Source organism: Alexandromys fortis, unplaced genomic scaffold, assembly GCF_014885135.2.
Source record: "Alexandromys fortis isolate MF-2015 unplaced genomic scaffold, M_Fortis_MF-2015_v1.1 scaffold_84, whole genome shotgun sequence".
Lineage (NCBI taxonomy): Eukaryota > Metazoa > Chordata > Mammalia > Rodentia > Cricetidae > Alexandromys > Alexandromys fortis.
The window spans coordinates 8,547,333-8,567,772 of NW_026068017.1; the positions used below are offsets into that span (position 1 = coordinate 8,547,333).

A 20,440-nucleotide genomic window follows, 5' to 3' on the forward strand; every position below is an offset into this window, starting at 1 on the left:
ACCAAGTGTATGCTATTTCTTTTTCTTTTTTCCTTTTTTGGTTTGGGTTCAGCTATTTGAACCCACAATTAATTAAATATTGTCAAGTATTTCCTTTGTAGAAGACTCAGTTACAATACCGTTCTAGCATGAATACTAAATACAGTGTTGAACTACTGCCCAAAGTATGAGTCAAAGAAGAATTATCACAGGTTTTAGAAGATTATTTGAAATTTTCTAACAATTAAAGCTAATTCTTGGTTGTCTAGGGAAGTACAGGGGAAGGTGTCCCAGACATGAAATCACAGTTCCAATTCTTCTAGGTCATATTAATTCTCCAAATAAAATATAAAAATCTGTGTTCATAATAACACCTGCAGAAATGTGAATCGTTGCACAGTACTGGGCTTCAGTGTTTAATATACACCTCTCAGACTGTACCCTAGGCAAGACTATGGTGGTTAATATGTATAGGGGCGTATTGAGGCCCGAGGACTGCCCAGAGCTGAGAATCTTCAAGCTTTCCCTTTTGTAATTCAAAAGCGGCCCTCATATTAGCTAAGCATATGAGGTGAGCATATGTTCACCTTTGGAGCAAAACTTCTTTAGAGTTTTTTCCTGAGCACAGAAGGGACAGAAGGTCCTGTAATCTCAGTACTGACTGCTCCAGCAGCACTGTCCTGCTGGGAAACAGAGACGGCAAGCTCGTGTCTGGTGTTTTCGTCTGGTCAGTCTCCTGAAAGTGAGAAAGATGGAAGGAAGGCAGGGATCTGAGACTGCAAATCTCACGGCCATGTCCTCAGAGGTGTCCCCTCCTCATTTTGGAAGGGCAGATGGCTCACACACACCAGAACCTCTCAGTTCATCCAAGTTCACAACTGATTTAAAACAAAATTCAGCCCACATGCCCAAATGCTGAACCTGGATTTCACAGCCTGCTTTTGGATAAGAATATTTTTGAAGCCTATGGGTATAAATCTGGAAACAAGTGAAAAATAAAAGGTCAAGACAGCGACGATCCCCGGGATGTAGTTTAGGTCACGGCTGTCATGTCAGGTGTACATAACTGAAATGTTTTTTTTTCTTTTTAAGTTTTTCAGTTATTTTTTTAAAAGTTTTTCAGGAAACCATCTACACATTTTCTAGCCAAGGCAGTGCTCATGGTCCGCACACTCCCTGGGCCTCTCCTCGGCTCTCCTAGGAGCCTTGCAGTCTCCTCACTAGAGTGATATTTCTCTTCAGCAGACATCTGAGACACTCACGGTAGTCAAATCCTTATTTCTAGCTAACATTCATGGAGATGAAGCTGAAGGCCTGAGAGAGTTTTCTAATGTCCTAAAGCAGATCCAGCGAGTTCCAGGTCCCTCTCCTATTCACGTGCAAGAACTTAATACATAAAATAAGATTATTGTAAAATCTCACTTGGCCCACGGTGTGAAATAACTGTAATTCTCTCTGAAAATTTCACAACTTACTATAAATTGCCCACACACAAAACCATGGCCACTTTAGTGATTTATTCTCAATTGTCACATATACGTAGTTAACGGGGAACCACCACTCTTGGGCAGTTTCTTCACGTTGGGTTATCTCCAGAGCCTGCAGAAATGCCATTTCTCTCTTCGTGTGATAGAGCAGAGGCCAGAACCAGTGCCCACACAGACCCCCTTTCTACCCGCAAGGCTCAGGCCCTACACAGATCTTTTTTCTCAAATGTGCAAAAGAAATTGTTTTACATTTGTAAAAACATAAATCATTGCAGCCAAAATAGTCAAGGAGAAATGTGGGGTGTGACTCACGGTGCAACACCCACTTTTAGTGCAAAAAAACAAAAAACAAAAAAACAAAAAACAAAACAAAACAAAAAAAAACCCTGGTTTTGATTCCAATACTGCAGAGACCCACTGGGAAAATGTGGAGGATGGCCCAGTCATCTCAATGAGATGTTTCACTCTGACCAGCTCTGAGGGATCTCACTTTTTCTCAGTGTGATGATAAACAGTGTTTTCTCTTCTCCCAGCCCAATGAGCTGAGATGTTCTTTCCAGATGACTTGTCCACCTCGTCCCACAGGGTTCAATTTCCTTCCTTCCTTCTTCATGGTCATACAATGTGCAGGCTTTGAGGTTGCTTCTAAGTAACAAACAGTCCACACCAGTAGCAGCAACAATTTTTTTACCAATACCTCCAATCACTTTAAAATCATTCACTTGTTTTTATGAGTTTGTATGAGTTTATGGTTTTCCCACTTCTGGTGCTTTGAATAAAATTAAATGCACCATTTTTTGATTAGAAGTGAAGACAGATGTCTTCTTACATTCTTAGGCCAATGTAGACCCTTAGAGCAACTTATGAAAAAAAGTTTTCTTTGGACCTGAGTAGGAGGCTGAGCCATATCCTAAGACAGCTTTCACAGTGAGTGGTGAAGTCCATCTTTCCAAACAGTCAAGAAATCTAAAACTTTATTGTTTGAATTATATCTCAGACATACACATGATTCCCCATATGAAACTCTCTGACTCTCCACTGAAGCTAGGGTTTGAAAGGATGTCTTCACCAGGTCTGCAGGCTCAAGGATGTAGGCTATGAAGAAAGCTCACTCTTGGGGCTTTAGAAGAGGGCTCCCTCTGGCGTTGGGAACGTCAAGGAGTGTTTTCCTCATTGTTTTCATACAAATATCCTCCCTGCACTCCTTATACCTGAGCATCACCCTGCCAGGCAGACACTTTTATTTTTAAAATTTTTATTATTCATTTGATAGCTGCATTAAGAGTTTCGCTTATATTCACTCTTCCCAAACACACCCCAGATTCCGTACCCAACCAACTTTATGTTGTTTTATTTAAACCAATGATGTGAAAGACACGTAGGCTTCCAACAGAGCATCATCGACCAGGGGAGCTATACTCTTAGAGGAAACTCCCTCTCCCAGCAGCTAACAATTGTCAATAACCCCAAAGTTAGAGGTGGAATTTCATGCCCCACTCCCACCTCTGTGCTAGGATTTGATCTGGCTCGAACTTGCTCCAATCATGAATTCAGAATCTTAAATGGCTCCATCTTATTTTGACCCCTTCCAAAGCTCCCACATAAACGATTCTCAGCCTCTTGACCTGGATGTACTAAAAATGGCCTTAGAGCTATGAGCATCTACTAGGAGTAAGGCTGTACCTAGGGCATACACACAGGAATCAGACAGAGTTTCTGAGTCACTAAGGAGCTAGCTCCACGGAGCCCTCGTTTAACTGTTTCTGTTGAGCAGTTGGGGAAGTGTAGAGCTCTTCTTGAGAATGGGTACCAAGAGGTTTGAAGGAGGAACCTGAGTGTTGCTTCCCTCTCTGCTACCAAAGAACACCTAATGGGGATAAACTCAGGGAATACAGGGATACAGCTGTCTTCCTGGAATGGAAAAGGAGAGGGCAGAACTGGGATAGATGTTTGAGGACCTAGAGAGCAGAGAGGTCACTGTGTGCCCACAGTTTCAGAGAAAGCCACCTCTGACTGGAGAGGGATTTCCGGGCAGCTCGAGTTCAATGATCTGATCTATGTAAATGAATTTGGAGACACGAGGAGCTGTCGGTGAATGGTGCTGCCTTTATTTGTTTTGCAGACTAATCCAAGCTACATCAGCCACATACTTACCGCAAAGCCTTGGTAAACCCCTGAACTCTGTGGCATTCCTGAGTAGCCAGAAGAATGACGGGCCATCCCCACACCCACCCCCCATGCAGCCTCACCATAGTGTTGAGACATTCACGGGACAGAGTCCCCTGCCTTTTCTCAGTGCACCAGCTGACTTGGCTTCTCCCCACGGGCACCTACCACACACTGTTGGCTGCCTGAGCAGAACGCGGGGCACGAGGGGATTAATCTGTCTGCCTCTTCCTCTCTCCCTACCATCTCGCCCTCAGAGCTAGGGGCCGGTACCCTGAACTTCCGTGCCAAGCTGGATCAATTGTGTCTTCTCTCTTCTCTTTCATCTCTCCCTCAATTTTCCAGTTGCCTGTTTCTTAAGAAACAGAGAACCAGTCACTGGAGACAGGCTTTGAATTTGTCTCTGTATCCACGACAGGAGGAACTCCCAAGTATTTGCATGTGTGAGGTCAGACTCTAGTGTACACACCAGGTCTTAAATGCCACCAGCTACATTGGGCAAATACACTGTTTTCAAACCCCAAAGACTATAACTTGAGCACAGAATAAGCGATCTATTACCAACTTCCCCTCAGAGAGAAAGAGATAGATACATAGAGAGAATAATTTCCAAGCTGCCATCACCTCCACAAAGCCTGTATCCTGACTATTCAGAGGGAAGTATTCAAGGCCTGTTCGCCTTTCAAAGCAAGGCAGTGTGAGCAAACACCATGAAGTCCATTTTATAAGTGGGAAGCCAAGAGTGCAGAAAACCTACTGGATTCGTTCAAGGTTATACGAGCAAGGAGAGGTCTCAACTAGATGGGTCTTAAATTCTCAGGTACCCGGGATGCCTTTAATCACACAGCACTGTGATTATGTATGGACATGACCGTGTCTCCCTCCCCACAGACTACCCTGTAGCACCCACATGGTAGCTCACAGCCTTCTGTAACCTCAGTTCCAGGGGATCTGACACCTTTCTCTGGCCAATGTGGGAACCAGGCACACACAGGGTACACTCGCATACATGCCATCAAAACACCAAAACATATAAAATTAAAATTTAAAAAGCCTAATTATTACTAAATTCATTATTAATCCACGTCTTATTTTCAACTAACTACAAGTGAGCTACAAACTTACTAGCAAATGGTTTTCACTGGAGCTGGCACTTTTAAACTGCATTGCTGTGACTCCAGGTAGCAATGGCAAAAGAGACTGTCAGGCACAGAGCATCCTTTCTAGGAACTGAAATCCAATCCCGGCAATCCCAGTCCAGTGCTTCTCATTAGAACCAGCTGTATCTGTTCCTTCAATAGGGGCACACTAGCCTTACAAGTCCCACGGGCTGTTGTCCTTAAACCTGGGTATCAACAACACCTGGAGAGTTTGTTCAAAGCCGAATTCCTATGCTTCCCTCCCAGAAATTCTGAGGCTGTGGTTCTGAGATGGGGTTCAAGGGCCTGAACGTCTAACAAGTTCCCAATTGATGCTGGGAATTGCCGCTCCTGGGGGCCTGTCCTAAGAACCCTCTGTAGCCCTTGGCATCTCCTTCCGTCTCTATTCAGTGGAGTATAGGACAGAGTACCCAGAGTTCTCTCTGGGCCTGGTAGTGAGAGGTCCCCTAGAGAGAAGTCAGTGCCGCACGGCATCCCTAGTGGGCTGCCACTCAACACCAACGCCCAGCCCTCGGTTAAAAGAGCCCCGCCTCAGCCTTAATGAGTTCTCTGCAACCTCGGCCTCACTGGATCCCCTTGAAGGCCTAAAGTCGGAGTGGAGCACAACGGACCGCAGGAGGCCTGTTCTTATCTAGGCGAATGTTTGTCCACACAGCTGACCCAAATTAGTTGGAGCTGCAGGGACAGAAATAGGAATAGCCTGCGACTGAACGCTGAGGCGAGAACACGAATTCCCCTGTGAGGAGCGATTAATCTTCCTCCAGGGGAACAAGTCAGATGTGTGGCTGACTGGATTTATAGTCGAATTCTAATTTGAAATCACATGGACTTATTTTTTTAATTTAGAAATCCAAATTCCTTTTCCATCTTAAATGTCAGTGTCCTTTAAATATGAAATTTTGCCATTTGATACTCCCTGGGCTGGCAGCAGAAGTGGTCTTTTGTGTATTAAAAAAAAAAGATCAACCGAGGGAGGCATTATGACTTTTGGAGGCCTGCAGGGGAGATGGCTAGAGCCCACATTCTCTGGAGTCACAGGGTAGACAAACCTCAACCCCTGGGCCACTCTGCTGGGGAGTTTTCCATAGTGTGACCTCAAGCTAGTGCCCCATAGCACACCCGACCCCCACGGCAAACCCCGAGGAGAGCATAGCTCGGTGAGGGCAGCATGTAGGCCTCTTCCTGTTCTTCTCAATACCTCATTAAATGGCCATAGCTTCCCACCCTGCGGTAGAAGGTTCCAGAAGACCACTGTGCTCCTAACATCGAGGACTAAACTGTTTCGGTGTTTCCTAGGAAAGGAAGTGACAGTGAGCTGTGGCTTTGTAGAACCAGGGCAGGGCAGGGGATGCAGTGTTTCCTAGAAGAAGGGAGAAGAAGCTCCGCTGGTGAGACCTGAAGAATCTCAAGGATACAGAATTGGTAAATTTCCCTCATGTCCAATTAGAAGCATTGTGTGGGCCAGCAAGATGGCTCCGTGGCTAAAGGCCTTTGCTACACAAATCTGACAGCCTAAGCTCAATGCCCAGAACTCCCATAATGTGAAAAGGGAGAGCTAACACCACAAAGTCATCCTCTGTCTTCCTCAATGCCCCTCATCATAGCGCCCCCACATAAACATCATACATACAATAATTTTAAAAAACAAAATGTGTTTAGAATGTGGGCAATATCTAAAGATTATGGTTCCCTTTGGAGACTACCTCCAGGAAAAACACATTATTCTTCCTAACCACTCAATAAAGGTCAGTTCAGAATCAGTCCCTTTACTGGTGATGAAAGTAATTCGGCCCTACTAACATGTAATGCTTAAAATTCCATGGACACCAGGAGATGGGACAGAGGTAGACACCTCTTGGTGCAGAACTCACACATTACAGGGGCCCGAGTAGACTCTGTGACCTGGTAGCTTGGCAAGAGGGAGTCACTCTGCCCATTCCCATTGTGAGTGCCACAGATCAAATATGAGAAAAGGCAAGCCTCCTTCCCAAGGGTACCGAGATTCCTGTTGAAGAAAGCACATGAGCCACAATAGCACTACACGCTTGTTTCTCAGAAAAGCTTGGCTGGGAAAAAGTGAGAAAGAAAGGGGGGAGGGGCATCGACAGTAGTAAGTGTAGCTGGGGGGCCCATTTTAAGGTGGAATATGTAACAATCAAACAGAAGCTCAAAAATCCTTGCCAGGTCAGTGTGAAATGTGATAGTCAAGCTATCTGTCCTTTTCCCTTTGAAAAAGAGCCTCTGCTGCTCCAGTCGAAGAGAGAACGGGTAATGTGGACTATATTGGGTACAAAGCAGCCAGTTGGGACAATTTTGGCATGGCCTTTGGTCAGCATTGCTAATGTGGGACTGAGTTGGGGGAATTGGTAAGCATGCCCAAACAGCATCCTACAGAGAAGATAATATGGCCAAACCCCACTATGTACTACCAGGTCCTGTTAGTTTGAGCTCCGTACAGGTACACACACACACACACACACACACACACACACACACACACACACACACACACTGACCTAGTCAAAAACCCAATTCAAGATTCAGAAAATGACATCCTTGCCTGTAATGTGAGTGTGGACACCTGCTAGAATATTTGTAGAATCTGGATCGTGTGTTTCATAAACATATCCAGACGAATGACTAATTTAAAAAGAAAAGCAAGGCAACTCCGTACTCTGCTCAACCTCTTCACTTGCAGTGAAGCCTGATTGTCTATGGCTTCCAGCTGACACTGTTCCCAGGCGGCCAGGAAGCCAACACGAAATTCAGATGTGCGCAGAAAGCTGCTCTGCACGTTTGCTACTCCGAGTTTACGGAACCCTAGTGAAGAGGTGCTTCCAAGGAGAGATGGGAGGACACAAAGAAGACCGGAAGTGCTAACTGGGACAGGACTGTGCCACTCTGTGCCACTGGACAGGACTGCCTGGGGAAGGCCACCTCTGCTGCCAGAGAGCAGCTGGAACCCCACTCCTGAAAAAAAAAATGAGGGAATCAGAGGACCTAGGAGCCAACTGTGTGTTCCCATACAAGGCAATCCATGGCCATGGACCTCAGTTTCCCCACTTTGGTTAGGACAGGGATTGGAGTTCACTGGACCCTTTGAGCTCTCATGTTCTGAGTATCAGCTTCTCACTTGACACCCTTGACTGCCTGCCCATGATCAACCAGCCACGTTCTATTCCGAAATAGTCTTTTCCTCCAGGATAGCCACATGCATCCCAGACTACAACTATCCTCCAAGCTTATAGAACTAAAGGCTTAGTGAAGTCAGTGAGGGTGTTAGCTGCCCCACTTAGCCCTCAAACCAATGTTATTCTAGCCTGGCCCCCGTGTGTCCTCAGAAACCTGGCATGGCCTGCCTCCACCACTTCTCTTGTCACAAATCCTGCCCCTGCTGCTCTTCCTGGTTTACCCCCGAGTTCTGCCTTCCTCTGTCTCCTGTGGCTTCTGGGCAGCTGGCATCCTCTGAGTCTCTCTTCTTTGTTGCTTGTAGCCTGATAGAGGCCATCACTTCCAGACTGTGCATAGCTCAGCAAGCACACGGCAACCCTGCAAGACTGACCCCGCCTCAAGCCAGCCCCGGCTCATCTCCTTATCTTTCTTTGCAGCACTGAAAAGTCCAACTGAATTCCATGACCCAAGAAAAAGTTTGGAGAGTGACAAGGTAAGTTTTGCAAACTGCCTTTTCTGAACAAGGGGTGGCTGACAGGGTATAGATATTGCATGCTAAAATGTTGGCTCGGGTACGTAGGATTTCTACAACAAACTCCAAAGGAAACTCCACATCCCTGTCCTCATTCTGTGTGGACTCGCACTCCCATGAACAAAGACAACTGTGGAAACGACACCTCCTGTGTCAGCTCTAAGAGTGATAGTTTTTGGTTTAAAAAGCAAATGTTTTTAATCACTCCAGGTTGGAGGACAGTCATCAAAGATAGGCTAGAGGTCAAAAGGTCAAAGCACCTTTAAGAAAGGAAGGAAGATTGGCCTTCCCACTGAGTTATCTTTTACTTTATTTTTTGTTGTTGTTGTTGTTGTTGTTTTTCAAAGCAGGATTTCTTTGTGCAACTTTGAAGCCTGTCCTAAAACTCGCTTTGTAGACCAGGATGGCCTCAAATTTATAGAGATCTGCCTGCTTCTCACTTCTGAATCTTAGGGTTAAAGTGTGCACCGCCATTGCCCTGTCGGTACAGTCATTCTTAGCAAACTCAGATTTCCATAAGAGTGTTCAGTGGAAAGAAGAAGGTTGTGAGTAGAAAGAGCTACACAAAGAACGGCATTCATTTGATTTTCTCATTTGGGGGACAGGGTTGTTTGGCTTATTTCGGTTTTTCACTTAAAGGGAAATTTGACATACTCATTGGTCACCTTCATCATAGATTTCTATTCCTGATAATATCAGTGACATCAATACAATGTAAAAGCCACCAGCACCTTCTGGGACATGGAAATGACTGGCTGGTGTCTTTCCTTGTCTGTTAGTTGCAGCCTTGTAGCCTGACTGTGAATAGACAGGAAGAACAGAGTTTGCGTTTCTCCCAACTTGTTTGTGAGGGGCTGGGATTCCTAGCAAGGCAGAATAATGAACAACAGATGTCACCAGCAGTAGGGAGACCTAGAATAGGGAGAGGGAAGAACCTGGAAGAGGGAGTTAGAAGCCTGTGAGCCTCAGTTGGTTTGAGCCTCGCCTGTCAGTCCTCCAGACAGCTCCTCCATGGCAGTGAGATGTGGCACACCACCCTTCCCCGGGTGCCTTCCAAAGTCTGGACTGCAGGTTCCACACTTCGCCATGTCAGAGACCACTGGCAAGGGCTGTAGAGAGTCCATCATAGTGCAAGTTTGTGCAATGGTTTATCTCTGACGTTGGTAGCTTTGGTGACAATTAGGCAATCAGATCCATTACAGCAAAGTGACTGCAGGCCAACTGTCGTATGAACATCGCTAGGCTGCCTTTGTGTTTATGTTTAGAGCCCTTGACTCGGGCCCAGGCTTTTCACCCCTCTGCCCTTCTTTTCCATACTGAAATTCTAAGGGGAAATTTTGTGTTTCTTTGCAAAAACATGGGGAAAGGAGGGTATTTTTCATTTGCTACTCATAGAGTACTTTTTTCTGTGGAGAGAAATTGAGAGTTTTGTGCTTTTGTTCTACAGACTGAAGATTCCCTAAAGCACAAGGGCAGAAACAGGTCTGATCGTGGCAGCCTGGTTAATATGCACATTCTCCAAGGTAAGGCTACCTAAATCACAAACAATGATGTGTCTGCCCAGCAGGGGGCCATTTCACTAGACCTTCCTGTCTCTGTATTTGCTAAGTCCCTTTAAAAGACTCTCCAAAGATAAATGAATTAATAAAATAAAAATCTTTCTAAACCAAATATATATGCATGTATATATGTATACATATACATACATATGTATGTATATATACATACATATAGGCATATATGTACCAGCTTTGCATCGGGGCATCTTTGAACAGTCATCCAGTCATTCTTAGCCACACAGAAGACTTAGAAAGCCACACATTTGCTTCAGATTTGATTTCCTGCCTCACCTACACCATTCCTGACCCTAAGGCCAGGCAGCTCCATTATTTTGCTGATCACCTACAGAGAGTCCTCCTCTGTCCACATGGGGAGTTCATCTAGTTGTTCCCATAGTCATCACATAGCAGCTCGATTCTGCCCCGTGGATGCCTTTTTGTTCCAGTGCAGCGCTTCTCAGTCTGCAGGCGGCAACCTCTTTGGTTTGGGTTTACACAAGGGTCCTCTACCACCATCAGAAAACACATGACTCATAACAGTAACAAAATTACACTTACGAAGTAGCAACAAAAATAATTGTATGAATGGGGGGGGGTCACTACAACTTGAGGAACTGTCTTAAAGGGTCCTGATCATGTTGGGAAATAGGAAACAAAGTAAACGCCTAGTTGCCATCTTAGTCTGACACCTGAGGGGAGCAGAGGCCTTTTCTGCAATGGGAATGCTCTGCCCTCTGGTGCCAGCTTCAGAGAGGCTCAGCCTCTACTTGGACATTTTCTGGGACCTCTTTAATCAGTGGGAAAGTGCTGCACAGAGGGTTGCAAGGGTTTGGCTGACTTTGTCAGTGCAGAAATGACCAGAGATGTGAATGTCTGCCCTTAGTGAACCCTTCAGGGTATCAGAGAAGAAAGACAAGAGTATTAGCATTCGCCACCCAGCACAATAGGGAAAATGCATGTTGCAAATGCATAGAGAGCACGCACGGTGGTGGGAATGCACTGAGAACATGCACGGTGGTGGGAATGCGCGCAGAACATGCACGGTGGTGGGAATGCGCGCAGAACATGCATGGTGGTGGGAATGCGCGCAGAACATGCACAGTGGTGGGAATGCACTGAGAACATGCACGGTGGTGGGAATGCACGCAGAACATGCACAGTGGTGGGAATGCACTGAGAACATGCACGGTGGTGGGAATGCACGCAGAACATGCATGGTGGTGGGAATGCACGGAGGAGGCTTCAGAAGGGAGACATCAGACTCAGAATAGACTGCAGAAGGGAAGGGAAGGAGCTGGGATGTGAAGTATGGTCCAGGTTCAGGAAGATGGAGGGGCATTTAAGGTGGAGGTGCAGCATGCACCCAGCACCAGGGTGCTCTCTCTAGAATATGAATTTCCAAGTCTGGATGCAAGCTGTACAGGGTAGAAAAGGTCCTGAAATAGAGAGGAAGTTGTGAGTCTTTTCTCTCTTTTTTTTTTTTGTTCAACCATACTTTTATTCACAAATCTACACTTTACATGGAATAATAATCTTTAAAATTGAATGCAAAATTCACACATAAAGTCCTAGTTTTCAAATTATGGATATTTGTGAAATATCATACAGAGACTTTAAAATCTAGAAATAATCAATGAAAACAGTTTTTACGTGATTAAATTTTAAATGCAAGTGAAAATCAATTTTGTGATATTGTCCCAATTGCATGTTGTCCCATCATACTCACAAAGTTGTTCATTGCATCTGCTGGCTTTGAACTGCTTCTTGGAAACAAGACATTGTCTTTTTTTTTTTTTTTTTTTTTTTTTTTTTTTTTTTTTTTTTTTTTTTTTTTGCTCTAGTGCTACAGATCTGAGATGTATAGAAGGAGGTAAATAACAAAAGAAAAAAAATAAATTTGACTCTTATATTTGAGACCATACTTCCCACTAAGAAAGTGTGGACAGGCATTCAAAAGTAGCTACAGAGACCATAAGAGAGTCTTTTCTCTTTGATCAGCATCGTCTCCATCCTTCTGGTTTCCTGACCTTTCTACCACCATGGAGTGAGTGGGACGCTGTAAGGTAGAGAGAAGGCAGCACAGAGTCTGAAGGGGAGGCTCTGAAGAACCTAAGGGCTCTCGGGCACAAGTGACAAAATTCTTACCTCCTTTACAATGGCATCTATGAAGACTCTGGGAGCCGCTGTCATGTTGGCACAAAATTATAGCTATGCAAATTGTGCAAGAAATGCCATTTAATTGTGATACAGATTTTCAATGGTTGAGTTAGCAAATGAAAATAAATATTGTTTTTTGCCGCTGTGTGGTATACTCCATTTGTGGGCAAATGGATGGAGCTAGAAAACATCATATTGAGTGTGGTAACCCAGACCCAGAAAGACAAATGTAATATGTACTCACTCATAAGTGGATTTTGACATAAAGCAAAGAAAAACCAGCCTGAAATTTACAATCCCAGAGAACCTAGACAACAAAGAGGACCCTAAGAGAGACATACATGGATCTAATCTACATGGGAAATAGTAAAAGACAAGATCTCCTGAGTAAATTGGGAACATGGGGACTTTGAGAGAGGGTAGAAGGGGAGGGGAGAGGATGGGAGGGAAGTGAAGAAAAATATACAGCTCAATAAAAACAATTTAAAAAATAAAAATAAATATTGTATGTGGCAAAAACGCCTCATTTGTACTCTGTTGTTGGGGTGTAGCCAGGTCAGTTTCTACAGGGCAGCTTGGCAGAGTGTGCCAAACTCCTTGACCGTGTGTCTAACTTGCATTTGTAAAGGTTTGGATGCAATGTGTTTAGCATGGAGCTATATTTGGAGGGGAAAACATTGAAACTGGTAAAATGTCCAACAATAGGGGACCCCCAGGTAAACTGGGGATCCTCTGTCTAGTTTAATACCACACAGCCACCATAGCTAGGGATTTGGAGAATAATGAGTTAATAAGAAAAAGCTTAGAGAATGTTTAGTGAAAACAGCAGAAAGCAAAACAGGACTTTTAGACAACTTCTGGGAAGGCAAACTAAACATGTAAATATGCGCATTCGTGGCCCAGTTCTGGGAAGAAAATGTATTGATCTAATAATAAAAACAGACAACTCAGAAGGACTGGGGCAGCGTGGGGGAGTTCCCTGCTGGTCTCATTTTCTCATGCACAGCCAGGGCATTTGGGATCCCACGCGCACAGAGGGCACCCTGGTTGAGAAAGCCTGAGAGGTGCAGTGTGACTCAATGCTTGCCTGACTTTCCTGCCCAGCTCTTTAAAACACTTGCTTCTTTCATCCTTGCCATCAATATCAAGTTCTCCACCACACCAGCCCTTGATTCGGCGACCTGTCTCTTCCACAGAGCCTTCTAGTCTCCCCAACAGGAAGTAAGGATTAGTTTCCCAGAGTACCCAAGACCCACTAAGACAAAAATGGCTCCTCTCTCCTGAGTGAGGTGGGGACGGCAAATAGGAAACAGACCGCAAAAGGCAGCACAGTAAGCCGCGAGGGCAGAAGGGAGCAGGGAGCGCCTGCAGGAGTTGGCACGGGAATATCTCTATCCGGAAAATAAGTGGGTCCGTCCACGGCAGGCTGAGACGCTGAGGGCCAATGAGAGAAGAGAAGAGGCCAAGGCAGGGTTGAATTGGGAAGTGGAGTCCAGCCAGGAGCTGGAGAGCAACATTCTTTTCTAAAGATTTATTTTACTGTTTCATTACAAGTGTCGGCAAGGGCAGGAGGAGTAACGTCGTACAAGAGTGCTGGTAGAATCCAGAAGAGAGTGTCAGATCCCCCGAGCTGGGGTTCCGGGAAGCTGTGAGCCACTGACATAGGTGCTGGGAACTAAAGCAGAGTCCCTTGGAGAGCAGTCAGTGCTCTTACCTGCTGCATCTGCTCGGCGGCCCCAACACTCCTGCTCTTACCTGCGGAGCTTCTACACAAGCATGGCCAGCGGCTGATTGCGGGATTTGTCTGCTGCATAAGAGATGCCCAGTCACAGACTGAAGACCCCAGATCTGTATTAGAGGGTTGGGAGAGCCGTCTATTAACGCCTCATCTTTCCAGCTCAGTATGTTAAGACAGACCCTGCATTTGTCCGCCAGAGCCACAGGTTGGCTAGATTTTCCTTATTTTTTTTTTCTTCAGCTCACCCTAGTGGGAACATTTGGGGTCAGCCATAAAGGGTAGAATTTAGAACTCTGTACCTCACCTTTTCCACCCTCCAAATGACGAGAAGCTGCCTGTTGGATAAAATTCAGTTTCTTTTTAAAACTCCTTCTGTTTAGTTAAAATCTCAGTTTCAAAGGATTTTTTGCCTTTTTTAAATTTATTTATTTATTTATTAAAGATTTCTATCTCTTCCCCTCCACCGACTCCCACTTCCCTCCCCCTCCCCCGATCAAGTCCCCCTCCCTAGTCAGCCCAAAGAGCAATCAGGGTTCCCTGACCTGTGGGAAGTCCGAGGACCACCCACCTCCATTCAGGTCTAGTAAGGTGAGCATCCAAACTGCCTAGGCTCCCACAAAGGCAGTACATGCAATAGGATCAAAAGCCCATTGCCATTGTTCTTGAGTTCTCAGTGTATCGTCACATTTAACTCTCAGTCAGCATCACAGCATTGACAAGTGTAAAAGCCCCAGAAGGTTCCACTCCCCCTATAACTCTCAACAGGAGATGGTGTATACTATAGGCCCCGCCTGTGCCAGTCATTCTCAAAAGCCAGCAACCTAGGGTCAAGCCAGCTGCATGGACCCATGGACGGATTGCTTACAAAATTGCCAAATTGCATTTTTTTTAAAAAAAAAAAAAAAACAAATCCTCTCAAGGCGAGTTTCTCCAGTTTTCCCGTGCCTCTTCATTTGCCTTTATTTGGAAGTGTCTGCTCTCTGGAGCTAATCCCTGTGAAGTGATGAGGCTTGCATTGAAACATTATCAGGATGTAGGGCATGGTGTGACACGGGGTTTTGTAGCCACCGGCCAAGAAAGCGAACCAAACAAAATGACATCAAATTCTAAAACGGCCCCTGCCTGTTTCCACCTTGCAGCCTCCACGGCAGAAAGATCCATCCCAACTGCTCAGATGAAGCTGAAAAGAGCCCGCCTCGCGGATGACCTCAATGAAAAGATTGCTCTCCGCCCAGGGCCCTTGGAACTGGTGGAGAAGAACATCCTGCCTATGGATTCCTCAGTAAAAGAGGCTATAAAAGGTAGCTGGGCTTGGGGGAGGCATGCCTGTCCCACACTTGTGAAAACCAGGGCAGCCACAGCTCTGGCAAGGTAGGAAGCCTGCTCTAAGCAGCTCGCTGGATGAGCCATGCCATGGATTGCTCCCCAAGCGTGTTCCCCATGCCCAGAGGTCCACTGACTTTAGCTTCCTATGTTGAGGAGGCGGAGACAAGAAAAGTTAGATGAGAACAGTCAGTAAGGAAGTCTTACAGCCGCAATCCCAGCACTTGAGAGGCTGAGATGAGAGGATTGCCACGAGTTCAAGGCCAGCCTGGGCTCCATCGTCAGCCCTGGACCAATCTGAGCTTCAAGTGAGATCTTTAAAACCAGGCTAACCAATAAGAGAGAGATGGAGAGCAAGCTAGTACAATGGAAATAGTTTGGCTGCTGTGTTCTAGGGTTGGGATGAAGAAGGCAATGCCCAGGCTTTCACAAGCAAAACTCACGTTATGACAGGCAGCAAACTGACAATTCTTACGTCATGCCCGAGGCCAAACACTCAAGGAGGTGATACACTCACCAGTTTTCTCAGAAACTGCCTTAGCTCATTTCACAGACCTTTAGACCAGCTGACCTCAGGTGGGTCCAGTCTGCAAGCACAGAGTTCATCTAAGCTATGCTGTGGTTGGGCCCTGGGTAAACAGAGGGGGGTGGAGTAGGGGGGATGAACATTCCTATGGGCAAACTGACTTTCTGCTAATTAGACCCGCAGGCAGTTCCTGGGGACACTTGAAAGGTATTACTTACCAATAGATATTTAAATGCTTCAATGTGTTGTCAAAAGTACGTGTAAGGACAACTTATTCTAAACTACATTTATTGTGAGAGGCCCTTGAGTTGCCTTATGTCTCGGTCTCAGCCATTCATGCAGAGATCATTGGAATGTGTGACTGTGGAAATCGGCACTCCAGGAGAGTCACTGACTCCTCTCCCACTGCCCACTTAGACATCTCACAGGGGTTGTCTGTCCTCTTCACATATGGTCTCCGCATTGAATGTCTTGGGCTTTGGAACTTGGCCTACAGGTCTCAGGAGTACATGCTCTCATCACTGCTCGGGTAGATCCTTCCTAGAGCCAGGACAAAAGTCTGGGGAGAAACTGACATTGGGAATCTCTCATCGTTCCTTGGAACGTCCTGTTCCATGACTATAAAGTTGTCACTTGGCTATTATAGGCGGAAGATTTCTAATCTGCACCGTTAGTCTCTACCAACGTTGCACCTTCCCAACTGGTAGCCTTTCTCCTTTCCTTCCTGCCGCCTGTGTTTCTCCGTGTATGCGCTACCTATACGAGAAAAACCACTATCACTAGTGCGGCAGACACTTTAGCAGTCTGTTGCCTTGTGCGTCCTGGTTTTACACACAGCCCTTTCAAGTTTCCCTCTCATCTGTTCATCTTTTTCTTCATAGTTTCTGCATTTGTTTTAGTTGAGACTATTTCCCAGCTCAATGGTATGGAATTTTTTTTAACCTACTTCATCATATACACACGCTCATTTTCAAATTTAAAATCTGAGTGCCTCTGAAAAGATTTCAGGGCTTAGATTAAGAGGCATATGTAATTTTGTTTTGTTTAGAATCTTGTCATGTATTTTAGAATTGGATTTGGCCTTTGTCTTCAGAAGTTTCTTTCCATTGGTCTGCTTTGTCTACCGTTTCCTGGCTACTTACAGAGGTGTATAGGAGAAAACACTTAGGAACAATTTCTCATAGGCTAACTTACTCCTGTCCAAATTAGTTTGAGAATACAACACATTTATAGACTAATATGCAGCGGAAAACACTTAGGAACAATTTCTCATAGGCTAACTTACTCCTGTCAAAATTAGTTTGAGAATACAACACACTTATAGACTAATATGCAGCGGAGCCATAATCCATATGCTTAAAGCACACAGATTCTTCCAGGTCAGAAACACAAGATCCCTTTCCATTTACCCCGACCCTGCAAGTCCTTCAGCACAGTTTGTTGTTATAAGCCAGTCCTTTGGATCACAGTGACACTGGAAATATTCATTTTGTATATTTAATTTTTCTTAGTATCTTTGAAGATTTCCTTAATAGTGTCCGTAAGTTTCTCAGTTCGTCCTGTTTAAGTGGAAATGTCTACAGATGAGACGTGTTTCCGGCTCCACTTTGTGCAGTGGCTGGTAGTTGAAAATCTATATATTATATGACCAATGTCATCATAGGACTGTACGTGTGCACTACATTTCAATAGTTTTTTACTTCATATAACAATTTCAATATGTATTTACATTTGTAGGTTATATCAATTTGGTATAAATTATACAGATGATATAGTATAGTATGATAAATAAAATAAAATTTTACTACATATATCTAGCAGGGTGGTTTTTTTTTTTTTGAGGAGTCATAGAAACCCCTGCCTTATGTATAAAATTGTGCATAAGGCATATAAATTCATATATATGCAATAAATAATGACATGAGAGATGACTGGATAATCATGTGCCTCCTGCTTAGTAGAATCCCGTTATTACTGATAGGTTGACAGTGGTTCGGAACAGCCAGGAGGCAGTGAGCTTATGGCCAGACTAGGGTGGACAGCAGACCCTGCCTGGTAAAGGTGACGTGATAACACGTCATGCTGTCTATATTATGCTTATCTGCATTCCTACAGCTGCTGCATGAGCGCATGTTTTCATTCCATTTTTCTGTTGGCTGAACACTGCCTTCATACACGGCAGGTGCTTTTGGTATAGGTTGTGTGAGGACATGTCTTCCCTCAGGGTAATTTGAAGAGGACACTGAGTCAAATGCTCTTAAAGGGCATGAAACAACAACGACATGGAAATATCATTGCTGCCTGTGACAGTCTGGTGGCATTGCTTCCTTCCAAATCGCCCTGACATTCCTGGAAGCAGCCTTTCATGATTCTGTGCTTAGAAATTGCTCACATTTTACTTATAAGTCTGGATCAATTTTCTCATTCGTTGGCATGTCATAGCATTTATTTAGTGTTCTAACAGTCCAGGAAGAGGTTGTTACTAAGAGGAGTCCTCCATGCCATACTCCTTAATATTGCTTGTAGCCCCCCCCCCCCCATCCCTCACCATTCTCCAAGCAAGGCTCTTTGTCTTAAAGGGCCAGATAGTAAGCTATAAGCTCAGTCTGTCACAACAGCCCCACCCACCCTTGTAGTGGGGACGTCAACCATAGCAACAGCTAAATGAACAGGTATGGCTGTGTTCCAGTAAAACTTGTTGTAGAAGCTTAGATGCGTAGCACTTCATCACCTTCTGGATCTTCAGTGAAATCTGGAAATGAACACCTCCTTGCGTTCTGCCGACTGTGAGACCAGTATATAGGCTGAGAAGGGTCCCCTGGTTGCGTACCATCTGTTTCCCTGCAGTAACTCCACACTGTGGAAAGGGGAGCCCCGCATTTGACCAACAGCGATCCCGTTAGCACATCCATAACTAATATTGCTCTCTACTGTCCTGTATTGGTCCGATTTAAATGTCAAAGCCATGCAGATTGCTCCTTGAGTCATGATGATGTCATGTGCATATAGACAGTTCTCAAACCGAAAATATATTTACTACCCCTGAGAATCCGGGTCTAGAGCATCCGCGTTGAAACACATGGGGAGTGGTTTGTTCAGGCTGTGACCACAGTTCGGTCTACAGTTGCCACTAGCAACTGTAGTGGGGAGGGTAGAGCTGACCCAGGAAAAAGATCAAAACTCAGATTTCTCAGCAATGTTCCTCCTGAAAGACTCCAGCTTTTGCATTATTGAAAAGTCACCTCACCGTAAGTCAAGGGTGTTTTATCTGGATGCATTTCATTAGATAATTGACAATTACCTCTGAAATCTTTCTGAGTGACAAAAATTGTTAAACGTGGTCCTGTGATCAGCTTCATGAGCCTTCCTTGTGCACAACTCTGAAGTTGTTCTTTTATGACTTTCTGTGGTGACACTCATAGTTACGTGCGTACTCAAATTTTTATCTTATATCAGCTGTGTGATCTGCCCCATGCTGGAAATTCTCCTCCTCCTCCTCCTCCATGTCACAGCTCATGAGTCTCGAGCCGCTTGCTGTGGTTCTAAGAGTCTCTGACCTACACTCCACTTTTCAGCTTAATTTCTATACATGGGATATTGTCTCTTCCTCTCTCCTTTACATTTACTACAAGCCTGTCTGCTTCTTCTCTTAGAAAGGAGGAGTTTGTGATTCTATTCTATTTTTTTTTCTATTTTTTGAGACAGGGTTTCTCCGTAGCTTTTGGTTCCTGTCCTGGAACTAGCTCTTGTAGACCAGGCTGGCCTCGAACTCACAGAGATCCGCCTGTCTCTGCCTCCCGAGTGCTGGGATTAAAGGCGTGCGCCACCAACGCCCGGCTTTGTGATTCTATTCTTAAAGTCTGTTGGTTCCATGTCTTCACTTGAATTTAGTTTGCCTGAAGTTGTAGGAGGCAAGCGGGAGGCTTGTTTTGTTGTTTGTTTTCTAGGGTTGTTGTTGTTTGGGTCTCTCTCTTTCTTTGTGGTTTGTTTGTTTGTTTGTTTGTTTCATACTGGCGATCAAATCCAGGGCCTCGCAAATTCTAAGGAAAGGGCCCAGCCACTGAGCTGTACCCATGACCACAAACCAGAGCTTTGGAATGCATCAGGCTGGCTTTGAACTGTAGTTTGGTGGCTCTAGGTCACACACCTGTAGACACTGTCATTTCATCTTACTGTGACTCGACCACCTCATCTGTAAGTTTTGCCATTACAGTAACTGCTGTGTCTCAGGGTTGTTTGCTATAAATAGTCTCAAATAATTGATGCAAAGAATGAAGATGGAGAGAGGGCAACTGCCCCATTGGTAAAAATACTTGCCGCACCAACATGAAAACCTAGTTCAGTGCCCAGAGCCCACATAAAAAGATGGGTACAGAGGGACAGACCTGTACTTCTATTGCTGGAGAAGGGGAGATAAAAGAAGCCCTGGGGCTCACTGGCCAGTAAGTCTAGCCAAATCAACAAACTCCAGGTTCAGTGAGAGACCCTGCCTCAAAATACAAGGTGGAGGGTGCCTGAGGAAAAATCTTGGACTGATACCTCATCTGATCTCCTTACATACTGCATACATGTATACCACACACACACACACACACACAGAGAGAGAGAGAGAGAGAGAGAGAGAGAGAGAGAGAGAGAGAGA

General features: G+C 45.0%; 1 protein-coding gene across 1 annotated transcript in view; it reads left to right on the forward strand.

Annotated features, from left to right (window-relative positions):
* The window catches only part of LOC126514144 (myocardin-like), a gene marked incomplete at its 3' end in the record, with an annotated part of 69,988 nt that overhangs the window by 35,935 nt on the left and 13,613 nt on the right, over positions 1-20,440 (forward strand). Inside the window, exons 3-5 of the mRNA XM_050162889.1 lie at positions 8,401-8,456; positions 9,943-10,018; positions 15,089-15,250. Of these exons, the coding sequence (XP_050018846.1) occupies positions 8,401-8,456; positions 9,943-10,018; positions 15,089-15,250 (294 nt within the window). The remainder of the gene's footprint in view (positions 1-8,400; positions 8,457-9,942; positions 10,019-15,088; positions 15,251-20,440) is intronic.